Consider the following 24443-nt stretch of genomic DNA (forward strand, 5'->3'; position numbering starts at 1 on the left):
CATTAGAGATAGTAAATAAAAAAACTAATTACTGATTTAATAGGTACTATATTTTGGCCTCTCAAGGTGCATATAATCATACTTTAAATTGCAACAAGAAATAAGGTGCACTTTCTGCAGCTGGTGGGTTTTCTTTCAGAACTTCTAAGTTAAGAACTGTTTGCATTGGTAGTGTGATCTAATATGTACTGTGGTAAGTATTAGATCTGGACCCTCAGACCTGCCCTGTTCTAATCATGATCATTACTAAGCTAAACCTTACACAAACATTTCACTGCCCCATTTCTCTTTTTTTCTTATTTTCAACATATTGTCTGCTTTTCCAGAATGGTACATTCTCCACTGTATGCTCACACTAAGTTTTTAAAATTATTAAGACTATACTAAACTATACTAAAATCTATACTATATAAGACCAGATATGTATTCTGAAAATTATTTATTCAGTGCCATTATATCAATGATGCTTCATTTAACAAATCCAGGCCTATGACAAAATTCAGCTGCTTTATCCAGGCTTCATTTGGAATAAGTCCACAAAAATATTTAACTAACGTAGATCTGTAGTCACCACTTAGTCATAGTAAAATGAGTGTAGCAGTTGGTCCATGATCCTAGCTTTAAAACTGTTCACTCCAAATTTGGCCATGTAAAGGGAGCAGAAGGGAGCAGAAATGCCCTTCCTGCACAAACACTCTTCATCCTCAGTTCTCACATTTATATGCAAATGTTCCTTTATTTCTGCAGATTAAAACATTTCTGCATTTAGACTGCAAAATCACAGGAAAATGTGTTTAAATTACAAAATGGACATTTCTCATGGCACCTTTATCACAGTAGACAATACTCATGCAGATGCAATCTCAGAGGATTCCATTTGAAGAGGAGGAAGTACAGGCACTCTACATGCACACCACACTCATCACCTAGAAAGAGCTGAGCATCCCGAGGCTCATCTATGACCCACCATGCAAAGAGATCAAATACAGCACTGACAACCGAATTGTAGCAGAGAACTCCCTACACATGCCTAGGGGGAAAAAAGAAAAAAGAAAAAAAAAAAAAAAAAAAAAAAGGTGGGAAATTACAGAGATTTGTATAAAATCTAGAATCTTTTAGAGTCCATATGGTGTAACCATCCACATCTTTGCCAGGGCTGATTAACTTGCTTTCAGACATGCATACCTTGATTTAAGCAAAATGGTTGCCTTTCACAACACATCCATGTTAAGAAAAAGGAAATCGAGTGTTCCAGTCAAAATCATGGCCTTGTGCTGCAAAACTGCAGTAAGCTGTCTTGACAAGATAGTAGTGCTCTCATTACTCTTCTACGTATGATCTTGATGGCATTTTAACTGCAAAATCCATCCCGCATTTAGTTGAAGTCATCCAGCTTGAAAGATTACATTCTGCTATATGACTGCTCAACCCTATTTAGCAGGCAAGAAAAAAACTGAAAAGAAACAAAAAAAAGGTCAAAAATCTCTTTGGATCACTCACCTAATTGCTTCTCTTAGCAGGAGCTGCTCCAGCATTAGACCATAATCACCTATTCCTATGGCGGAGTTGGGATATCTATACAGTCTGCACCTGAGACTGACAAATGCATTTCAACGTATTTGCTTAATGTACCAAATGTTGCCCCATGAAGAGGGGAATTGACAAGCTTCCTAATAGAAAGACCTCCTTTAGCGCTTTGTATCTAGTCACCATCAAGTAGTTTACAAACTGGAATCAAACTGGCACCAAAATAGTTTTCACTCAGGAAAATACCCCATGGAATAGTAACCCTATCATAGGACATACAGGCAGTGACAGCAACCTAATCCAGTGCCCTCCTGTAGATTTCACATGCTGAACAAAGCAGCACTGAGCTCTGCATATCACGAGGTGCAGATTAATGGGGTTGTGACCGTTCTGTCAGGAAAATGATTCTATGAGCAACTTTTAGAGCAAAACTGAGACAAAGACTGTAGAAACCTCAACTGAAAAGCATCCCTTCGCGGTGATCAGGAAATTCCTGATGCTTTTAGGCTTCAGGTTTGCAGGAAAATCAGGCAGGTTTTCGGCTGGTTTTGTCTGTTTGTTGCCACCGAAATGCCTCAGCAGCGGTGAGCAGTGCCGGCCCTACGTCCAGAGCCGCTGCCGCCATCCAACATGGCGCCCCCAAGCCTCGGCGCTCGCTTCCCGCCGCCGCCGGACCCCCGCCCCTCCCCGGGATCCTCCCCCGCGCCCAGGTGCCGCCCCCGGCGGAGGCGGTGCCACTCTCTCGGCCGTCCGGGACGAGACGACGGCTCTCGGCGGCGAACGTTATGGCGGCAGAGGAGGACGTGTTCCAGAGAGCTCGGGGAAGGACTCTGACCGCTTTCCGCCAAGGTACGCGGAACTCCAGCGGGGGGCTGCACGTGCCGGCGGGCTCTATTCTCTGCCCCGCAGCCAGGCGGGCTGGGCCGCGGCGGGGAGCGGAGAGCAGTGAGGCGGCAGCGGCAGCGGCAGGTTGCCCACAGTCGGGGAGGGGGACGTCCGGGATGCGGCGGGGCCCGGAGGTGCGCGGCGGGCAGCTCCGCGAGCTGTGAGCGGCGGTCTCCGTGCTGCGCTGCTGAGCGCTGGAGGCGGAGGCGGCTGTGCTGCCGCGGGGAAAAGGCCGACTACGTCTGACGCCAGATCTAGAATGAATGGTGGTTTTTCTATTTGTGCTGCTGAACTTGAGCTGCGCAAATTGTAAAACTGTTGGCACCAGCACCGTGCTCTCATCTCACGCGTTGTATTGTGCTTTTACGTTTGCGCCTTTGTGTGCCTGTTCTTTGCTTGCTTAACAGAGGTGGGTTCTGGTTTCTTCGGGGTGCTCCAGCCTCCTTCAGGGTGGAGGACCGCTGCTGGTTCCTCGCCTGGCACTGAGACAGCACCGTAACCCACTTGGGCTGGCAGCAGATGTGGTTCCACGCTCACCTCCTCCTAGGCCAATTAAATATTGAGGCTGCTGCGAGGCCAGAGATGGCTCTCACCTGCTGCTGCTGTTCATTTGGATGGTCCAACAAATACACGTGGATATTCACAACGTGCTTCTCATCTACTCGTAGAATTCTGTAAGGATGGGCATTCTGACCTTCTCCTGTGCTTCTCAGGCACGTAACAAGCTCCGTCTTCAGCGGTTCTTTAGTACTTTCACACGTAGAAGGTGTTCTGTTTCCATGCAGTTTTTTATAAAATATACGTGGTGTGTCTTTATGAGGTGGGCAGGGCTATTCAATCTCAGCAATTTTGTGGTATTTTCTTCGCTATTGTTTGGAAATATTTACTTGTTGCTAAACAAAAAGACGATAATTCTGAGCGTGTGAAGTATACATATTCAGTCATTCTGGCAGCCTGTTAATAATTGCGGGTGCTCTGGTTGGTTTGGAACAGGATGTGTGGCGATTACTGAGGGGACAGATGACAGACAAGCCATTTAGTTACATCCACTGTAATAAAAGGAGTGTTCAAAGGCAGAGTAAAAATCTCTAACAAAAAACCGTAACAAGTATTTCTTGAAAACTGCCTTAAACATGGATGAAAAAATGTGATTTAGGTATCAGTCATCCAAGTGCCCTTTCTTTTGAAGTTTGTTGTTTGATATTCTTCAAATTGTGTTAAGACTTCTGTCAATTACTGTTGGCTTGTTTAGGATGTGTTAGCTATCATAGTCCACCTGCCATCTCTGAGTACAGTGTTTCTGTGTTAATGTTTTACTAGCTCTTTCTTTAGAGACTAAAGTTCAACACAACCTTTTAATGATAAAGAGTTTTAAAAAAAACATAATCAAGGGTTAACAAAACTGAGGCAAAGTTTCTTCTTATTTAGAATGAAAATCAATTGAATCTGATCTCTTTTGTTGAGTTTGTGTGCTCTTTTTTAAAGTAATTAAACTAGTGATAGTGCCATCAGCTGTTGCCGGGTCTTTTTTTTTTTTTCTTAAGTGGAGGAAATAGGATTTGTATTTCTTGCATGGTATCCAGTATGTATGAGAAAAGAGTTGTAGGGCAACTGCAGGATGCAGGAGGGAGCATTTCCTAATGCCCTCAGAATCTTTCAGTGTCAAAATTCATGGTAGGGTGTACAGGAAATGAATGTCATGACCAGATCAGAGTTGATGAGAAAGGTGAAATCACCACAATAAATAATGTCAGATATGATTCCAGTCAAACATGTTCTGTCTGTAAGGGAGGATTGTGGTCTTGGGTTCTTCTGCAATGAACATGGCTGTAGAACTTTGTTTCCTGTCTTTATCTTTGGGTGCATCTTGCATGTTTTTTAGTCTAAATGACATTCTGGCAATCTACCCTCTCATCACGCCTCTGAAAAGGGCTTTAATATGCTTTCCAGTTGTTCTTGACTCTTACTGGTTAGTCAAGCTGGATTCTTTTTGTCTTCTCAAGTTCTCAGAAGACGCGCATATGGTCTGAACCTCTGGAACAGTGTCTTTGAACAGTTTCCACACTGCCTTTAAGGAGTTCTGCTCTTTTTAAAAGCTTCGTAATTATATATAATTCCCATTCCTTTGAAAATAAATACCACTGCAGTTGGTTTCTTTTTTATTGCTTTCATGTGAAGGATGGATCTCTGCACATTATAACTACCACCCTGGAGTTCTTCAGTGCAGTATTTTTGAGTGAGGTTTTCCTCTGGTCTGAACAAATCAAGAGCAGCTTCCCAGCTGGCATATTCTAATTCCTAATACTGTCTCCAACTCTCATATGAATGAGGCATATCTTGAGTGGGCTTTAAGCAACCTTCTGTGACCACACCCTTGTCATCATGCAAGTCATCCCCCTTCACACCAATAGTCTTGGGATGAAGAAATTAGTGTATTTTCTGCAGTAAGTTTGTAATAATATAAATATATATATAAATATATTAAATTTGGGGGTGGGCATGACTAGGATTTAGCATTTAATAGCCCTCAGTACACATAAATTGTTTGTGTTTGACGGGCGTTTCTTACCTTGATGTTTTAGAAGTTTATATTTTAAAAACAGTAGCATTGCTTAAATTATTTGAGAATAATTCCCCTTGGTCAGTCAGCAGAATTCTACTGTCATACCTTGTGGTAGTCTCTCAGGTACTCCAGGAAAACCCAGCTAAAAGGAATGAACACTTAATTAGATTGAAATCTTTTGTTTGGACATCCAAGTAGTAATAGTGGTGTTTTTTGAAACTATTGATAATGTTTTAATAGTAAACAAGAAACTATTAAGGGTTTCGGGCAAGTACCTTACTGGTTTTTAAGCCATGCCACAAGTGAGAGGAATGAAAACAAATTGTCCTAAAGGTAAACTGCGAAACAGTTGCAATGAAGATTTTTTTGCCATTCCTTCTGCTTGTAATGTACAAATACTGCCTTAATAAATAAATTTATTTATTAATTAAATTTTATTTTTAATTAATTTTAATTAAAAAAAATTAATTTAAAAAAAAATTAAAATTATTAATTACTAATTAAAATTTACATTTTGCTTCCTGCTTATATCTTTTTTTAAAACACCGAAGATGTTCTTTCAATCCAATCTAATCTAGAAAAAAAGTCATGGGCGTATTTTTATAGACAGACAACTAAGAGCAAGAAAGCATGTACTGAACCTGTCATTTCATATGTAAAAACAGAAGAGGGACTTGGGCCATCTATATCTTCCAAAATAAAATGTTTCAGAAGTTGCTAAAAGCAAAACAAAAGTATTTAATCTTTGGTTAGCAATCTGACTTCTAAACATGACGAAAACCCACATTTCAGTTGCTTCAGTGATCTTTCAGAGAAGTGACATTAAGTCCCCTGGCAAATCCAACATCAAAATGAGGACGTTTTTTGTATTTGTTACTGCCCTTGTTATACTGAACAAGCACAAGCTGTGTGCCTACATCCATTCTCCTCTGATATCATAGTGTCCACTTACAGATGCAGGGAGGAATAACTTCTCCTAAATGCTTCATTTCTGTGAAATGTTGTAGAGTCTAGAGGAAAAACAAACCAGCCTTAAAGGTACATCTCACTGCTGTTGAAAATCCCGCCTGGGAAGCACTGGATATGCCACCGGTACTGTGGGGCTGTCACGAGTCTGCTTGTGATGATGTGTCTCTAGCATGTACCTTTGTGATCCTTGGAGAAAGGGGGAAGAAAAGGGAAGACATTACAAAGAGCAAAAGGGGAAGAAATAAAGGCACGTGGAGATGTTAGCTGTTCTCTTCTAGAAATGGCGAGGTTTGACTCAGGTCCCATCTAGGCTGTTGGAATCTTTGTGTTTGTGAGCACAATGCACCACTGAGCTTTTCTCCTGCATGTTGCTGCCAACTGCTTTGGCCCATTTGCAGGGTTAATCGTTAGATAAAATTAGAAGCTGGCATCATTTTTCAGCCTATGCAACTAAAAATATGTTGCACTGATCCTCTGTACTTTGGCGTGCATAGGAGTGGAGTAAGAGTGGGAAGCTATTGAAACTGAGGCATAAGAACAGTTTCAGAAGGTGGACTTTTTCCACGGCAATTGACTGTACTGATGAATGTGCTAACTGTCACTATTGCTGTTGTATTAATACAATTTCCTTTATGATGTTTTTCTTTTGTTCATAGTACTTCATAGTAAATGAATCATGTTCTTGATAAACAAACACTTAAGTGATAAGTAAAGTGGATGTTCATATATTCTTTTGTTTGCATGAATTGTACTGGGAATTTCTTTGTGGGGAATTTGGTATGTACTAAGCTAAATCGATAAACACCACATGATAAATAAGCTGTTTCAAATTCGTTTGAATACTGGTAGGATTATTTTTTTTAATTGGGTTTCTAGTTGGAGTAATCAAGCAATAAGGAAATGGTACAGAAAATGTATTCAATGTCACTGTAATTTTTTTAACTATTTGATAAATTCTCAAAAAAAAAAAAAACCCCACAAAAAGAGCTTTTGAGTATATTATTTGACAAAGATCAGTTAATTAAACTAATTCTTTAAGTAAACGTTATTTATATCATCCTGATTCCTGTATCTGTCCTGTTCCCCCCCACTTCATTTTCTTAAGTTTATTCCTTTTTATCTTTCTTTCCCACATGGGACTGTAGCATCGCTTTCAGTTTTTCTCTTTTCACCTCTTATCTCTTTCCTTTTCTCCCCACTCTTCTCCACCTCCACCCCTGCATCTTCTGTTTCTCCTTTTTTCTTCCACTTCTTGATTCTGTCTGTGTACTGAACTTCTCTTTACAAATTCATCTTTTCTATGTGTGTGTCTCTCTCTTCCTCACATGACCATCACTCACCCACTCAAACAGGAGCATCTGTGCTCACTCTTGGAAACATTCAGATGCTTACAACCTACAGAGTTACTGTATTGGCATAGATATAAGGCAGGGGAGGAAAAACTCCACAAAGCTTATATTAGAATAGCCTCTGCTCTGGCCTTGCGACTTGTTTTGTTCCCACTCTGCAGGCTCCCAGAAAGCACACTGCCTGCTTGCTGCTTTTCTCTACTCAAACACTATGGGTGCACCTCCTCATCACCTGGCTCCAGGTCTGATCCCACTGCCCGGGCTGCTGCAGCTGCACCAGCTGCTGTGCCACCCCAGGGGCTCAGGAGGGGAGAGAAACCATATGCCTAAAAGTGAAACTTCATCCTTCAAAACAAATATTACTTCTATTTTCAAAGTGGTTCCTGTAAAAATAAATAGACAAATGCCTTTATATTTATTTAGCTTACTGTTGTAAAAGCTATTGGCTTCAGATTCATCAATGCAAAGTAAGTAGATCTTGCTTCCAAGTTACTGTCTCAAAGGGACAGGTGTTAAGAGTTTGGTCGCTTTGTTCAGAATCTCAGCTTTTTTTTCCCTAAGCATCTATTTGATGAGTTTGAGGTTGTAGCACTTCTCCTCAACAAGGTCTTGTGTCAGACTTTCTCTTTCCAGCCTTGTTTTGTATAGGCTGTAAAAGATTTCTCATGCCAGCTTTTTTAAGTCATGTCTTTATAACTTTCCACTTATAAAACCTGTAAGATAATTTCTCTGCGCAGACAGTGCCTTTGATGCAGCACACAAGCTGATTTTTATGACAGTCATATTTATCATTTTTTTCATGCAAAACACACAATAAAAACCTAAACTGCTTTGTGCCATTGAAGCAGTTCCATAAGGCTTCTACTGAAAACTCATGGGTAGATCATTTTGCTTCTCCAAGTAAGTTATGTAATTGGAAAAGTTCATTTCAGAATTAAAATCTGAAAGTTCTATCTATAAAACAAGATTATGATGCATAACAAGGAATGCCAGTATGAATTAGCAAACAATTTTATCAGATAAGTAATTTTGATCCTTAAATGTTACATTAACTAAAATGTAGAAGCTTGCATTTAGCAAAATCATCTGATGCCATAGCAACAGGCAGCAGCATGCTACAAGGAGTTGCCCACATTCCTTCTCCTCCACCCCTACCCATCCATATCCACCATGCAGCTGAATTCTAACCCCTGCTGTCTTACCTTCCTTGACAAAATCATATTACTCATCTTACAATGTAAGAAGGTCCAGTTCTAGACCACTTAAAAGAAAACCGTAAGTAAATCCATGTGATAGGCATGCTGCTTGCTTATGTACTGTTAGTGGAGGATAAACCCAGGATCGACTCAAGCTGTTTTGGATAAGACTGACATTATATTAAAACGTATTCCTATAGTATAATTTGAGACTGTTTGCTGTATTGTTTTGGGTTTTTTTTTTTTTCCAGGTTCAGCTACATCAATGTAGTCAATGACATTCTGATGATTGAAATACTGAAGAAAAAAAAAAATACCAATAAAACTAAGTGTTTTAAACAGTGTATGAATTAGACATGCTCAGAAGAGTAAAAAGTGGGAAGGAGATCCAGTTGTCCAGTCTGAAATATTTGGGTTGCAAATGAATATGTTTAGAGCTACAAAAACCACAGTGTACTGGTTTGCACTTTCATTTAGAGTTGATAGGTAAGTTTAGGGAACAGGGTGACATTTTATGTTTATAGCTGGTAGTAGTCAGTCTTATGTATCACACTTGTATTACTTGCTATTGTAGTATCAAAGAAAGAAGTATGCAAGAAAACTGTAGCAGAACAAATCCCACTGTATCCTTCATCTGCACTGACTCTACAAATGGCATTCCTTTTCCTAGTAGTTCCCGGGAGCTATCCGACAGTTCAAGTTACAACTTCTCTCCATTCCTGCTGCTAATTCAGTGTTGCTGGGGTTGCATTTGCTGACTTTGGTTCTATTCAGTGGCTTCATCTCTTAACTCTAGAGAATGTGTTACAGAAGCATTTAACTCAATAATGTTTAACTACCTACTGAAATGGTGAAGTGTAAAACATGTTGTGTATGTTTTAACTTGTTAACTAAAGGAGCAATTATTGGAGTCTTGAAAGAATCCAGTGAAATGTAATGTCATATGCTTCTGCTGTGTTGTAATCTTGCGTTTCCCAATAGTATTTACTGAGTTCTTTACATAGTTTTCCTCTAACAATCCTCTGCAATTACCAGTGTATAAATTAGATTAATATACTTTCATTTACTACAGCTACCCATTAGAAGAAAAATTTATACTTCTGCCTTTATATTTGTCCAATACAAATGAATAAAGAATTCTATACTTCTTTAATATGGCCTTAACTTATGTAGGTAAAGAAAAGCCAATATTTACTTATTTATAGTTTTTAATTCTTTCAATGTTTTTAGGTGATGAGTACCAATGGAAGGGACCTTTCTACTTCATCCAAGGAGCAGATCCTCAATTTGGACTAATAAAAGCTTGGGCAGTTGGCAATACAGGAAGTGGAGATGATGAATGGGGAGAAGAAATCAAATTAACAGAGCAAGCAGTACAGGCCATTAACAAACTAAACCCTAAACCCAAGTTCTTTGTGTTGTGTGGAGATCTTATCCATGGAATGCCAGGTAAGGCAATTAAAACTGTGGAGTGGATCATAAATCTATTTTCCTTACTTCACAGTATGCTTTCATAGCATTTGGTATCCTACTATTTTGGTGTTTGGAAAAAACAGAATTTTTTTTTTAGATTATTTTTGAGATGTAGTCTCATTTGTTCATCTTATTTTATGTGTTTCTAATTTCAGGGGGGCGTTTCTGTTAGCTGTTTGTTTGTTTGCTAGGGTCAGGGTTTGGGGCTAGCCCTGAGGAAATGCACTTTGAAATAAACATTTTGAGAGGACATATTAAAATTCTTTATTCTAAACAAATTGCTTTGATAAGCTAAACAGTGATTCTAGCCATTGGGAAAAACAATGCTAAGTAAAAAGAAAGGTAGCTATAGCTACCAAAGTGAGCAAAGCTCTTTCTAAAGCTTAATAAGTCCCACTGCTTCAATATTTAAATCCTTAAAATGCTAAAAGTCAGCAAATTGAAGCTGTAGCATTCTGTCATGTTGCTGTAGGAAGCAGAGATCAGTGTCTTTGAGTGTATAGCCACAGGAAAAACAATAGAGGATATAGAAAGGTGGGTTCCAAAATTTCATAGCTGTAACTTTAAAATAGACTCATACTTTCTGAATGGAAGTAATCTTGCAAATTGACAAGTGGTCTCAAAAGCAGATCTGTGCAAAGCATCTTTGATTTATTAGCCCTGGTAACAAGCCGAGCTGCAGACAGTCTTAGCTATGCACTTGACAGTGCAATGATGCAACAAGAGAGCTTGCAGAAATGGGAGTCCTTCATACTTCACTCTTCCTGAGATGGTGCTTCCTGGCATTTAACTACACAGCAAGATCTGAGTGTACTGGACATCTTTCTCACAACTGAACCAACAGTACTTATCCTACTTCACTGCTGTAGTTTTGCGCAGATGATTTGTTGTGTCTTATGCTAGTAACCATATAAACTCAACATTGCAGTCAGCCCTTTGTCTTTCTGCCCAAACTGATGAGAGCCTGAGATACAAGCGAATCATTGCGTTTCATAGAGACATCTCGGGATTAGCATTCTGTCACTATTTGCCCAAAGGGCAGAGAGATATAATGTGATACTTCAAGGCTGACAGAAAAAATATTTAAGAGAGGTAAATCTGAATCTGTGTGTTTAAAATAATTTGAAACAATAGTTTAAACTGTGTGTGTGTGTATTTTCAAGTGAAATAATGGGCTTTTCAGACAATTTTCTCCTACTTTTTTTTCTCAGTCTCTGGAATAGGAACTCTTTCAGATCACAAAAAAGGTTAAATAAAAAATCTGAGAAAATATATTTCAAAGTGAGACAGCCCTCACTACATTTTAACAACTTCTTGTTCTGACAGTTTCTTTGGGGTGACTTGTTAATAGCTATTCATTTATAAGACGTTGCAAGACACTGGCAACTGGAAACTGGAAGCCAAGCTGTTGGCAAATAAGAACTTATTTGCTGTGTTTTGTTGTTTTTTTTTTTTAATCAGATGGAAATCTCCTGATGTTAAAAATGAAATCTTTCCAAGTTCTTCACAGTGATGGTTTCTGAAATACTTGGAAATACTGCAGTTGTTTTCTCTAGTTTTCTGCCACATTACATGCTAAACTCTAGGAATCAAGGTGACTTCCTACTCAGGGAGGAATGATTTCCTAAATTTATTCACTTGTGGGCATGTTTGAAAATGTAGTATGCATCAGTGATAGCCCAGATTAAAAAAAAGAAGAGAGCCAAAAGATCTCTCGTATTCCATTACCAAATAGCACAAGTCTCTTTCTGGTACTAATACTCTGCTTGAGATGTCATATTTCTCAAACACATTACCTCTCAAATACAATTTCATTGCTCTAGCCAGCAATGTTTGGACCTTGATACTGCATGTTTGTACTTGTACGGTACTTCAGTTATTCCATGCTGTTCCGTAGAGGAGTCTCTCTAAAAATAATTCCCGTCTTAGTTCAATAAAAGGAAGTAGGAATAGTTAAAAATTACATAAGGCTTTTGTTTAATTTTAGCAACTGTGAATTTTGCTTACATGTATCTTATTCAGTATCTCAGACTACCTTTTAGATCACTTGTGTTTATCAGCTATATTAAAACTACATTAAAGTCAGGGCTGATGGCAGTGTATCAGTGTATCATTGTTACTATTGCAGCATACTTTATTAAAGAAAGCTACAGTCAGCTGAGATTCAGTTATATGTTATGATCTGTTGGCTGATGTCTATCAGGTTCTTTGGATTTTATTGCTTTGTAACCACTGCCTGTAAATAAAATAAACACAAAACCCCAAACATTCTTTTTCTAATATGTTTTATCATGGAGAATTGAGTATGTTTATAACAACTGTTTTAAAGCATGCGCTGTAGCTTTCCATCTGAAGGAAGTTTGAGGCCTGTGCAAAGGAACTCCAAGAAATCTCAGAATGCCAGCAGCTAGAAGTGATGAACAGAATCCTGATCAGCTGGGAAGCAATCAAGCACAACACTTGGAATCCATTACAGATGTCATTAGAGCAATGAAGTAATCAGTGCCAGTATCTTGGTATTTAGCTGGTGATTAAAAGTAGTTTGTATTCTGAATATTATTTTCAGAAGTTTTTCTTGACTACATAATCTTGATTACATAATCAAGAATAGGATATCTATTCCTGGTAATGCTAATGTTCTGGTATGTAATCAAGAATTTTAAGCAATACCTTAAACTGCAACTTTGTTACTAAAAATTATTTCTCTGAACACAATACTTAAGTTATACCTAGCCAGCATGCTAATGAAAGTCTTTCTTCTAAAGCCATTCGTGTACATTAAGTTAACATACCATAACTTAGTATGGTAAAATAGTAATCTGCAAAATATAATTGACTGAGTGAAGTGTTTATTTCACTGCATTTTTCTGTAACTCTGGAAAATTATTTCATTTTTTGTCTCATCAAGTTGGAACCTTCTGTTTTGGCTTATGAAACCTTCCTGTACTTTCTGTTAACCAATGGGTTTTGAGCGAAACAGTTCAGCCAGCTGTCCATCCGCCTATACGGAATAACCCCTCTAAGATAATAGAGAAGTGCTTTGCAGTAACGTTAGCCAGCCACTTTTGGATGCATCCTGTCAGGCCCTGCAGACTTTTCTGAGCTGAAATTTTTTGAGATACATAACTGATTCCTCTTTCTCATTGTTTCTTTAAGTCAAGGACCAAAGGCTTGGGAAAACAGCAAAGAGAGGCAAAAAGAGCATTGAATACCTCTCATTAATCACCGCCTTACTCAGTAGTGTTTCCACATGTTTTTTATAATTTCATTGCTAAAGTAGTTGCAGAAACTCGTGTTGCCTACCGCGTCCCTTGCTAGTTTCAACTCTCATTGAACTTCGTTTTTCCCAACGGGAACCCTGCATGCCCAGGCAGTTTATCAGCGTTCTTCCTTTCAAGTCTGTCTTTGCTTCAGTCTTTTTTTTAATGTTCTTTTTACATCAACACTCAGATGTGAGTTCCCCATTTAGCCATGTCACTCTCTTGATAGTCTAGACTTTTTTTTTCTTCCCCTCAGGATGGGCCATCCTTGTTAGGAGGAGGTTGTCTCTGAAAACCTGTCAGCTCTCTCAAACTTGCCTTTCAGAGCTACCTCCCACATGATCCCATCTACCAATTCACTGAACAAGCCCGAGTCTGCTCTCCTGAAGCTCCAGATTTGCTAACGGCCTTCCTTTCTTCCCTCAGGATCACAAATTCCACTCTGATGGCTGCTGCAACCAAGGCTGCCAGGGATTAACGTGCTCCCTAGCACTTCTGTGATTGTGAGTGGCTGGGACCTGGTTGGCCCGTCTTGTATGTGTGTTAAGAGGTTGTCCCAGGCTCGCTCTTGGACAGCAGATATCAGTTTCAGTTTAACATGCAGAACTGTACTGTTTTTATATGTCTGAATTCCTTTGGAGGAACTTGTTTAAACTGCATTTTTGTAACGATTTCTCAGGGAGTTGATAGATGCCAGTTCTATCCTGCAAAGTCCTTCAGGGGATGAAATTTTAGACCAGGTGTTTAATTATTTTTCATTAAATTGCTCTAATTATATGGGTGAAAGAACAAGTAAAACAGCAAGTCTCCTGCAAAGTTCACTTAGCTCTGATGAACAAAATGTATCCATTCAGAGACTAAGTGAAATGAGACTTGACTAATAATTTGTGTAATCAAAAAAAACTGGTAGAATGTGATTAAGCTAGATCTGTTAGCAATATGATGATGGATTGGGAGCAACCGATGTTTGTGATTACACCTTTCAATTCATTTGTATGAATACGTTAATTAGAAGAAATAAAAATCACTATAATTGAATATTATGGCTCTTGAACTACAGTGTGAATTCTTGTACTAATTTCTTTAAGTGAAGGCATAATATAATAATACAGAGACCTACGTAGGTCTCTATTTGCTAAATAATCCAACACCAGCCTTTTCAATCAAGTAAGCCCAGGTAGTGAGATTCTTTTTTTCTCTCTATCTTTGTTTTATATTAGTAAATGCTTTAATTAAAGGATTTCAACTGTTCTTTATAACAAATTTCTCAAACAAATGTGTTTCTGGTAAAGCAAACTTTGCTCTTGGTAATGTGAGTGAAAACAGCATCTGGCAGCCAAAAGCCACGTGTGTTGTACTTTCTTCAGAGTACATCTATTTCAGAATTCATTCATTTTGCTGAGACGTTGGAAGGAGGAAGAGAATGCCCACATCCCTTCCATCTGCTATGACAAAGGTCTTTCCTCTCAGTAATCCATCTATTCCATTTTTTATATACCTCTGTTAAAAACTAATCAATCTAGACGTCTTTGTAAATGACGGCAGAAGACAAAACCATTGTATTGAAAATAAGCTGAATTCCAATATAAGAATTTTGTCGTCTCTGTTCTTCTTACATGCCAGAATAAATTGTGATAGCACTTCTTCCTTTTTCATTAATGCGCCTATACTTCCATTTCTCTCATTAGCTTCAGCAGCAATCATCCATCTTTCTAGCATTATCACATCAGGACACTTATTCCTGAGGCCTATTGTTGCTGGGGTTTTTGCATAGATTTTTATTCACTTTAAAGATAATAAAATATTTAAGTGATGTTGCCCATTTCAGCTGCTTTTTGTCTTTTTTTCTGTTTTTTTAATTATATGTCTTAGCTCTTTCTATTTACCTGTGTTGTATCCCCCCAGCTGTGCAAGGCAGAGCATGGGGGGAGGAAGGGAGTTTTTTTATTTGCTCAGATTAGAGCTGCCTTGTGCTGTTCTGGACCACAATGGTGGCCCTGAAATTGGCACACCTTCATTTAATCCTTATAAACCTGTCCCAAAGTTTGGGGAATCCTTGCAGTTTTCCAGAGATACTCAATATTATTACAAGTGGTTGCAATAATGTTGTAAAGAAGTCTGTGAGGAAGGATGGTATTTTAGTGGAACACACATAATCACAATATGAATTTTTTATCTAGACCAAATATAAGGTCTCCTGAATTTCTTGTATTTCTACTATTTTAAATGTTTCCTTAACATCAGACAGATTTGTCATGTTCTTTTAATAACTGGCTGCTTGGTAGTATAAACACTGTCCTTGTTCTCACTTGTCAACATACTTTACACGTGTTCTTCCATGCACATGTCTGCAGATTGGCATTTCAAATCCTTGATTAAATAAATACTAAAAATTCAATATGATGCAGTAGAATAGGAAGGTATGGCTGCCACTCTGTGGTCAGAGGAGTGGTGTACTTTATGCTGGCACAGGAGGGCTACAGTCCTGGCCTGCTAGTCTTACTATCAGCTTGTTAGATGGAAACTTGCTGGGTGGACTGGAGTTTTTGGCTTCTCTTTCTCTACCTGCTGCTTCCTGGGTCCCCAGTGCTTCTAGGACCTTCTTGCCAGCCAGCAAGCTCCTGCACACAGTGTGGGGAGTCTGCATGCATCTCCAGCACATGTTTATTCCCCACAAATCCTGCACATTTTTCTTCTCTGTCACTCCAAAACTCAGTAAAGCCATACTGCATAGCAACTCAATTTGACTAATTATAGTTTTGGGCAATGCTATGTGCTTTATGCAAAAAGCAAGTAAAACTGCCAGCTACATGTGTCCTCAAAATTATGTGCTTCAGCCTGCAATCCTGTCTTCCATACAAACAGTATTTTTATATAATAATAGAAGCAAAGATACACACTAAGTTTTCCAAGGGCAGGTGCCAAATATTGGGATTCTGGGTTCAAATTTAGACAGCAATTAAGGGACATGATTTTCAAATCAGCATTTCTCCATTTGGTTTCTGCTTGACAATTTGATGATCAGGACACGAGATGAGCTGGGCATACTGGCTTTCGTACAGTCAGTACCTCTTACAAGCTCTGACATGTAGGCTGGAGAGTTATTTACATGCAAAATAGCTTCAGAGCTGAGGAGCTTCAGAGGTGATAGCTCTGTTGTAAAGACAGCTGTATGGCTTCATTTCTGGTTATGATCACCGTAAATATTTAAGGCATTCCCTCTCCTGAGAGAATTATTAACTTCAGCCTCTTTCCAGGGCCTAGATGTGTACAACTGCTGCAGTTCAGAATATTCCTGCCTTTTGCTTCTCTTAAACACTGAGTCACTGAATATAGCTTCTTCCAAAGCTCATATTTGTATATATAATAATTTTTAAAGCATAGGCTGCAGCAAATAATTACAAACCTCTGACTTAGAAGGTAGCTCTAGGAAAGCTCTATCTTTCAAAGTGAAAGCATGTACCATAGTAAACGGCTCTTATCAAAGCATTTATTTCACAGTAGTAAGGGCACCTCCCTATTCTGAATATTTTAACTTCTCTTCCTTCAAAAGCAGTATTGGGCTTGACAGGGAAAGATGAGTGAATATTTGGCTTCAGTAAGAGCTGAAGCTTATGCCTCCCTAGCAGCTCCACTTGTCTTTTGATTTAAATCTACTGAAACTGATATTGAAGTTGTCATGGAGATATTAACTTTCATAGCATATATTTTTAAAAGTGTGCAGTTGTTTGCATCTGAAAATCTTTTCACCTCTTTACCAAACATTCTGAAGACATCTAGTGTACAAACTTGTCAATTTTCAGTTGATACATGCTTGATTCAGCCTGACTTCTCTTCTAGGAAAAAAGCATCAAAGCACTGCACTTGTCCTTTGTTATATCAGATATGAACCATCTTCATATAGCAGAGCTGTTGGAAATTTGGAGCCCTTCTGGTAGCTTTTGTGCACAAGAAGTGATATGAATGCAAGGTTGAAATCTCTATGCAAATACACAAGCTGTCATTTATATATTTGTGAACTGAATAAAATACAGAGAAATGTCAGGTCCATAGAAGATCTTAATGCTACTGTAGAAGAAATGCTGAGTCATGGCTTGAAGCAGTGATGGAGCACCTGGTGGGAAGGCAGGGCCAAACTAGGGGAGCTCAGGTGCATGCAATGCAATGCAATGCATTGAGTGACAGAAGGACTGGAGCCAGGATGCACCTCTTCCCAAACCTAATTTAAGGGCTGGCAGTGGAGGTAAAGGGATCCCTCTGGAGGTCTCTGTATACTTGAGGCATTCTAAAGGTAAGCAGTTTTTCTTCCTTTTTTTTTTTTTTTTTTTTTTTTTTTTAATCTCCGCAGCTCCTACATTTGAGTTTGTCCTCATTTGCTGCAACCAAAGACTTTGCCACCCATTATTATCACTGTCCATCACGTTGTAGTGTTACAGCTTCTTAGGAGTCACTGCTTTTGGTGAGACCTACTTATTACCATGGAAACTACTATGGATACAAAGAGCACAGTAATGCTATTTGATAGAGCTACAAAGCACTATACTTCAACATAGTTACCACTAGTAGCTGTGCATTTTCACTGCTGATGAACAAGAGCCTGCGTGCTGCGTTAGTAAAAATCTTCATTACCTGGAATGTGGCTTGTCTTCTCTACTGTTAAAACGCACCACCCACTACCTCACTGCACTGCCATCCACTGTTTGCTCTACATAAATGTTCACAAGCATCAATGAATGCCCATAGGGGCCCTTTTTTCCACATGGAGGAATTCAGCTCCACCCTTCGCTCCCCCCACACTTCCATGTCAGGCGCCATTCTGTCCCAGTGCCCCTCTGCTGCCATCTGTCACACAGCAACAACCTGTCACGGAATGTTGGTGGGCAGGTTCAGCCTCTGCTGCCATCCCACCAACAGCTGCCGCTGACATCACAAAATAGGAGGCATTACTTTTGGAGCAGCACTCATAGCTAGAATGAATTAGGAAGACATCCAAAAAAGGAAAAAGTGGCTGGTAATGCTTATTGTCTTTCTCAAAAAATGATTTTGCAGCAGTAAATCTAGCTGTGAACTGCTTCTATTACTGCTTCTGAACTACTTGTTCAGAACCTGTTTTTTTTAAAACAAATGATCAGTAAGTTTTCTGTCCTTGAGGAAAGTATGTGTATAAGGAGATAACTTTAAAAGGTTTAATTTTAACTAATACAGTAATTCTTAAAAATAAAAAAATCTCTCATGGTGAGGGCAAGAACGTGAATGCTGATGTTTGATTTGTCCATGTAACAAGCTTACAAGCAAACAGATATTCTTTTTTTAAAAAAGGTAATCAACAGATATAAGGCTTAAAACATGGTTCCAATTTTGAGAAATGACTGCAAGCATGTCACCTATTTGCCCCCCAATTTTTTTTTAACTGGCTCTTTGGTTTAGTAACAAAAGCAATTTTTTCTGTTTGCTTTTTTTTTGTTTTTTTAAAGCTCTCATCAGCCTGGCACAGCTGGGGAGGAGGCAGCTGTGTTCAGCTCTGGCACATGCAGCACTTCAGCTAAATCCCAATTTCTGAATCTTTGTCAGTGGAGGTTTATAACAGAGCACAAAGTGATACAAAGAGGAACTGCAAGGCCCAAGAGTACGCAGACCTGTCATTTGTTTATAGCGATCACGCGGTTGTTTCCATCAAGAATTATCTGTCTTTTGATATCACAGCAGTTCTGATTTCAATATAAGTTACCTAAGGAAAGAGTCCAATGCTTTTGTTAATTCCATTTTCATTGGTGGTGTTTTGACATTTTGTGTTTTCCTTTTATAAGATATAGTTAGTATTTCTGTTTGATATTTTGAGTAGTATTTTAACCTGCAATTTATATCTTATCTGTACTTTGATAATCCATCTCTTGGGTTAGATGTTAACCAGATTGCAGTTGTCATATTAGTTCTTTTTAAGGTTCTGCTTGGATTAAAGCTCAGAGTTAAAGAACTCTCTTTTTAACTTGTTTTTTTTCTATGTGAAAATCTGCATTTTCCTTCAAAAAGAATGCATTTGCAACTCCTCTGAGGTTTGGGACACTTGTATGATAATGATGAAAAAGTGAGAGTGAGTAATTTAGAAATCCAGGATATGATTTGCTTTATTTTTCGCATTTTCTTCGTATGTAATTTAGAGAGTAATTTTCCCTTCTCAATAGATAAAATAGAGGAAAATCAAGGCCCTTCTGATGGCTGATATACATAGGCAAAAGAAATCTAAATCTGTAGGTTATGATGCCCTCCACTTGCTCTTGTCTCCATAGGTTTCTTGCCCTACCTTACATCCCTTCTCCCCATTGGAGCCATCTCTGGCTCACCAATTTCAGAGGTAGATTGAATTGATGCACCACTTCTTTGGGGGAAGATTCTCAGCCATACTGGTTGGGAACTCGATCAGTTCTCAAAGGAATTCAGGAAGTACAAGAATGGCATGAGGCCAGAAGGTGAGGGTTCCTTGACAGAAGCTGGAATCTTCCCACTACATAATCAAGGGATAGGTAAATTGGCTGTAGTCAGCTTGGTAACTTTACCCTTACAGTGCCTGCCTTGACTGTCAGCTGAGCAAGGCCTTGCAGAGGCAGAGTTCTTAGGTCAGGGCAGGCAGTCAGTGGGGATGTGCATGTGCACTCAGTCATAATAAGGAATCCTTTTTGCCATGTTAGGTTAAACTTGCTACTAGACATTTGGTTATGTTCACCCACGTTGTTTTTCCTGTAGCAAACCATGACATAGTAATGTCTATGCCAAGATTTGCGGAAGTGGTAGGCAAATAGTATTGAGAAAAAGACCAAAAAGGAGGTTTAGAGGCAGCAACAGCATAAGCACCACTTGCTGGGCACTTCCACCCTATGCTGTAGACACTTTTGCCATGCAGATGACTGAAAAGGACTTCTCAGTAAATGACTGGAGAGAAAGTTCTCTGGAATGCAGCATCCTTGTATCAGGCTGGCAGTCATCTTCTCCATGAATTTATGGTACTAGCTTTGATTGTTAAAAAAAAAGTCCATTTACCTCACTGGAATTTCCATCTTTTGGAAGACAATACAGAATTGGAATTCTGGACTGATGCAGCAGCGGTTCCAACCAGACGTGTTTGTCTGGCAAGGGCTGACAGCCACTTGATGCCAGGAAACACTTTGGGTTCCCTTCCTTGTGCTGACACAAGGCACAACTGGGGGTGCCACCTACTAATGCCAGTATAACTTCTCCTCCCCTAATTCAGATTAGTAGATAAATGGGTGCTATTATTAATTGACTGAATAATTTGAACTACTTCAGGGAGAAAACTGATGAGAGTGTAGGTGAAGGGTTGTCTCAGATACAGTTGCAGACATCATACATTGCAGTGCCATGGTTTGGGGCAAACTGTTTCAAATTCTTTTTATAGCTAGGGCATCTAAAAAAAAAATCTAAATCCAACACTTTGCTGTAGAGGCCCTCTCTGGAATACCAAAGTAAACTGCAGTGTGGATTAAGAGCAAGAGGATTATTTCTTCAGCAGAATAATCTGTGAATTGTGCTTACGCTGACTAAAGCCAGCTTCTGCAAATGCTTTAAAATTGCACTCTTTCTTGAAATCTGCTCTTTCAGTGAGCGAAGGCAGGTTGCCTTTACTCCTTTAATAATGCAAGATGGAGTACTCGAAGTGTTAAGGTAGCGATATAACCTACAGGAGGAAGATGTGATGTCAACATCTCTGCAGCGGCACACCTCTGTGCTCCTGCTCACATAGCTTCCAAAAACGATAGCCCAGAAAGCTGTGGAAAATTGTAGGCAACTGTACCAGCTCTCACTTTTTTCTTTTTCCTAAGAGCCAAACTGGCCTTTATGCGCTATTAATTTATTAAATTGTTTATCTTAGAGCAAGACTGTATTTACAGAACCTAACGTGAAAACAGCATAGTGTAGCTTGGGATTTAAAAATGTCACTGTACACAATGTCAGGATAAATGGAACAGAAATGAATCTAAATTCCATCTACCCTGATGCTTCCCAAATTACTTTTTTAATCTGCTTCCAGCCAACCCTCTTAAGAAATATACCTGGCAAATAAAAATGTTCTTCATAATCATTGGAGACATTAAATATTAGTTAACCTTGTCCCAAAGACAATAGAGACACTGCTTTTCTTCTTCCTACCTTAATCACTGTAGGTATCTTATTTTGAAGTTGTTTTCACCTTCCACCAAGGAAAGGTCAAACTGGAATATAACTGTCTTAAAATAATCTTTACATAGTAGGATTTCGTAGACTCTTTGGACAAAGACCTTGTTTCCCATTTTGAGCAATCTTTTTTCTGCAATAGAACACTGAATGTGTCTCCCTGTTGCTATAGAAATAGTATTGCATTAAATGAGGGAACCAGTGCCCTACTGTCAACAAATCTAGTCTCTGGAGCTTGAATTTCACCACTGGGAAGATGTATACACAATTCTACAAATTATTTCTGCAGCTTATGCATAAATGTCTCTATACTCTGAAACTGTTATCTAAATTTCCCAAAGTGATAGCAAGTGGATTAGCATGGTGTAATCTGTTTACTCATCTCCTAATTAAGACTTCCCCTTCATCTTTTCCCCATCTCCCTCCCACACAGAATATATTTTTGTATTTATAGACTGAAATTTCCAGTTCTTTACATAGGAAGGTGAGGAGAAGCAGGGCAAGCAGCTTTCTCACCAGGCTCCCTGACCCACAGACAGCAAGAAATACTGGATTTAATCTTTTTTTTTTTAAACCCAGCTCCTCCAAGTAACTCAAGATGTTACTTGCCCTGTTATTTTGTTTTCCAGTACTAATAAGGATTTTTTGAAAGGATGGCCCAAACTCACCATCCACCTTGTACATTAAAAATCCCACATACCCACCTGTTTTCCTCTAGTTCCAAGACATGCCATATACCCAGTATTTCTAAGTTACACTGAGATTTTGCTCCGAAACCTTTCTATTCTTTCATAAGTTAAAGATGAGCACTGTGGATTCCCTTCCCTTGAACCAACACAACACATATTAAATCTCACACTTGTCTTTACATTTAGATGTATGGATGTGATATTTTTCAGTAATTTTTTAAGTGTCAAATTCTACTAATTCTAGTAATAGCAATAAGGTACAAGGTGTATCTTTTGGAAATAGAAAAGGAATTGAAGTCTTTACTAAAAACAGCTACCAAGGGTAAGTATTTCTCAACATTAATCATAAGAATTTTGAAGAAATATGGATAAAAATGCATTTTGTCTGGTACATTTTTTGACAGGAGTCCCTGCATTGCATTTCAGTATATAATACATATATGGAGTTACAAAACTAGAACATGGACTTGTACGCAAATGTGTAATTCTGATGTCAGAGTTCCTGTAAAATTCCTCTAATTTCTTCGTTAACAAATTCAGTTATTTTTTGTGAAACATGCTTATTAGAAAACGGTTTTGTCATAAAGAAGTCACCACAAGACAGTAATTCCATTTTTGCTGTTAAAGTAGTTCTTGTAATGAAAAAATGAATAAATTTGTTTGTGCAACGATAAAATATAAACCACATCTTAACCTGTTTCTTTCCTTGTGTAAAGCTGACTCACACCATACAATGTGGCTGCATTTTTCTCCAGATTGTCAGACTATAGATGACAAGAACTGGCCCGCCAAAGCTTTTCATGCAAAACATTGAATATGAGGTCATCTACTGCTGTGTGATCTGTTGGTTCCTCTCCAGAGCGTTACTTAATGAAAATTTCAGAGAATGGCTGAGTAATTGATAAAGGAGGGGGGAAAAAAACAGGAAGGAAGGGACTGTGCGAAAATATAAAGTGAAGATATATTCCCTATTCTGTATCATTACAAACCTAATACTGAATATTTTCTTACTGTATATGGTATTTCCATTAACAAAAACAAACACTGAAGGTAGGAGAAGATAGCATGAACAGTAAAACGTGGTTTTGTGGTGTTTTCTTTTCTGTAGGAACCCAGTGGAGAAAGGACCAAGAGCAAGATTTAAAGAGCGTTCTGAAAAACACTGACCAGGACATCCCGTTGGTATTTGTCAGTGGAAATCATGATATTGGCAATACTCCAACAAGAGAAACAATAGATAATTATTGCAAGAGTTGGGGAGATGACTACTTCAGCTTTTGGGTAGGAGGTGTTTTCTTTCTTGTGCTGAATTCTCAATTGTACTTCGATTCTTCCAAATGCCCAGAGTTAAAGCAAGCTCAGGACGCATGGCTAAATGGGCAGCTGGCTGCTGCCAGAAAACATAAATGCAAGCATGTAATAGTGTTTCAGCACATCCCTCTGTTTTTGAGAGACCCTGATGAAGACCATGATTATTTCAACTTGGAAAAATCAGTTCGACATGAGATAATGGAAAAGTTCCATAAAGCAGGTAATTTCTTGAATTCTCCTTTCTCTGAATTTTTGCTTCCAATTGTTAGTGGCTACAGTGCCAGGAAAACAACAACAACAACAAAACTTGCATAGTACTGTTTTCAAGAAGTTTGGGGTACTGTTTATAAGACTTGTTCCTCTTAGGTCAAAATTATCAACCAAACCCTAACATCTGTCATAAGAACCCAAAGTAGTTTAAAACTTTGGAAAGAAAAATAAGTGAGAAACTTTTAAAAGATGTAGCACAGATTTCACTTTGCAAGTACTGGCGAATACTAGACAACCTGATTTTTTTTTTTTTTTTTTCTGCTTAAGGAATGGAAGATCAGGTATTGCCATATGACAAAAGTACACTTCCCCCCCCCCCCCCCATGAAACAGAAACAGAATTCGGAATTACCTTGCAGGCTGTTTTCTCTCCCAGCGAGCCAATTTTATAGCATCATCCAGATTTATTCAGTGCTAGTCTTGCTCTGCTAAGATCCACCCTCTTTTTTATCTGTTCCTAATAGAGGTCACTTCTGGGAATAAAAGGCAGGTAGAGCATGCTTTGAATGAGAATACTGTAGCAAATCCCTTAGCTTTGAGTGATGAAACTTGAATGCCATGGAGACAGGTACACTGTGCAGCCACCTCTCCACATTGTTCCCACTGTTTCCTGCTAATTGCTTTCATGTTTCTGAAGTGTGCTAGTCCCTCAAGATTTCCTGCCAGCCTGTCATCACTGCATCAGTGTCATTTTCTCTGTATCTATGAAAGAACAAGTTATTTGGATTACCAAACAATGGAAATTGCATATGATATTGTTCCTAA

The 24443-nt window shown here is 38.8% G+C and overlaps 1 protein-coding gene across 2 annotated transcripts in view; it reads left to right on the forward strand.

The window, feature by feature from the left end:
* Window positions 1–2312: 2312 nt before the first annotated feature.
* The window catches only part of CPPED1 (calcineurin like phosphoesterase domain containing 1), a gene marked incomplete at both ends in the record, with an annotated part of 34119 nt that continues 11988 nt past the window's right edge, over window positions 2313–24443 (forward strand). The window contains 3 exons of one of the 2 annotated variants that reach the window (XM_079542731.1): window positions 2313–2472; window positions 9720–9938; window positions 23207–23629. In XM_079542731.1, coding sequence (XP_079398857.1) covers window positions 2313–2472; window positions 9720–9938; window positions 23207–23629 — 802 coding nt within the window. The remainder of the gene's footprint in view (window positions 2473–9719; window positions 9939–23206; window positions 23630–24443) is intronic. The other variant, XM_079542732.1, reaches the window with a different exon arrangement.

The sequence above is a fragment of the Tetrao urogallus genome (genome assembly GCF_951394365.1).
Source record: "Tetrao urogallus genome assembly, chromosome: 15".
In the NCBI taxonomy this organism is placed as follows: Eukaryota; Metazoa; Chordata; class Aves; order Galliformes; family Phasianidae; genus Tetrao; species Tetrao urogallus.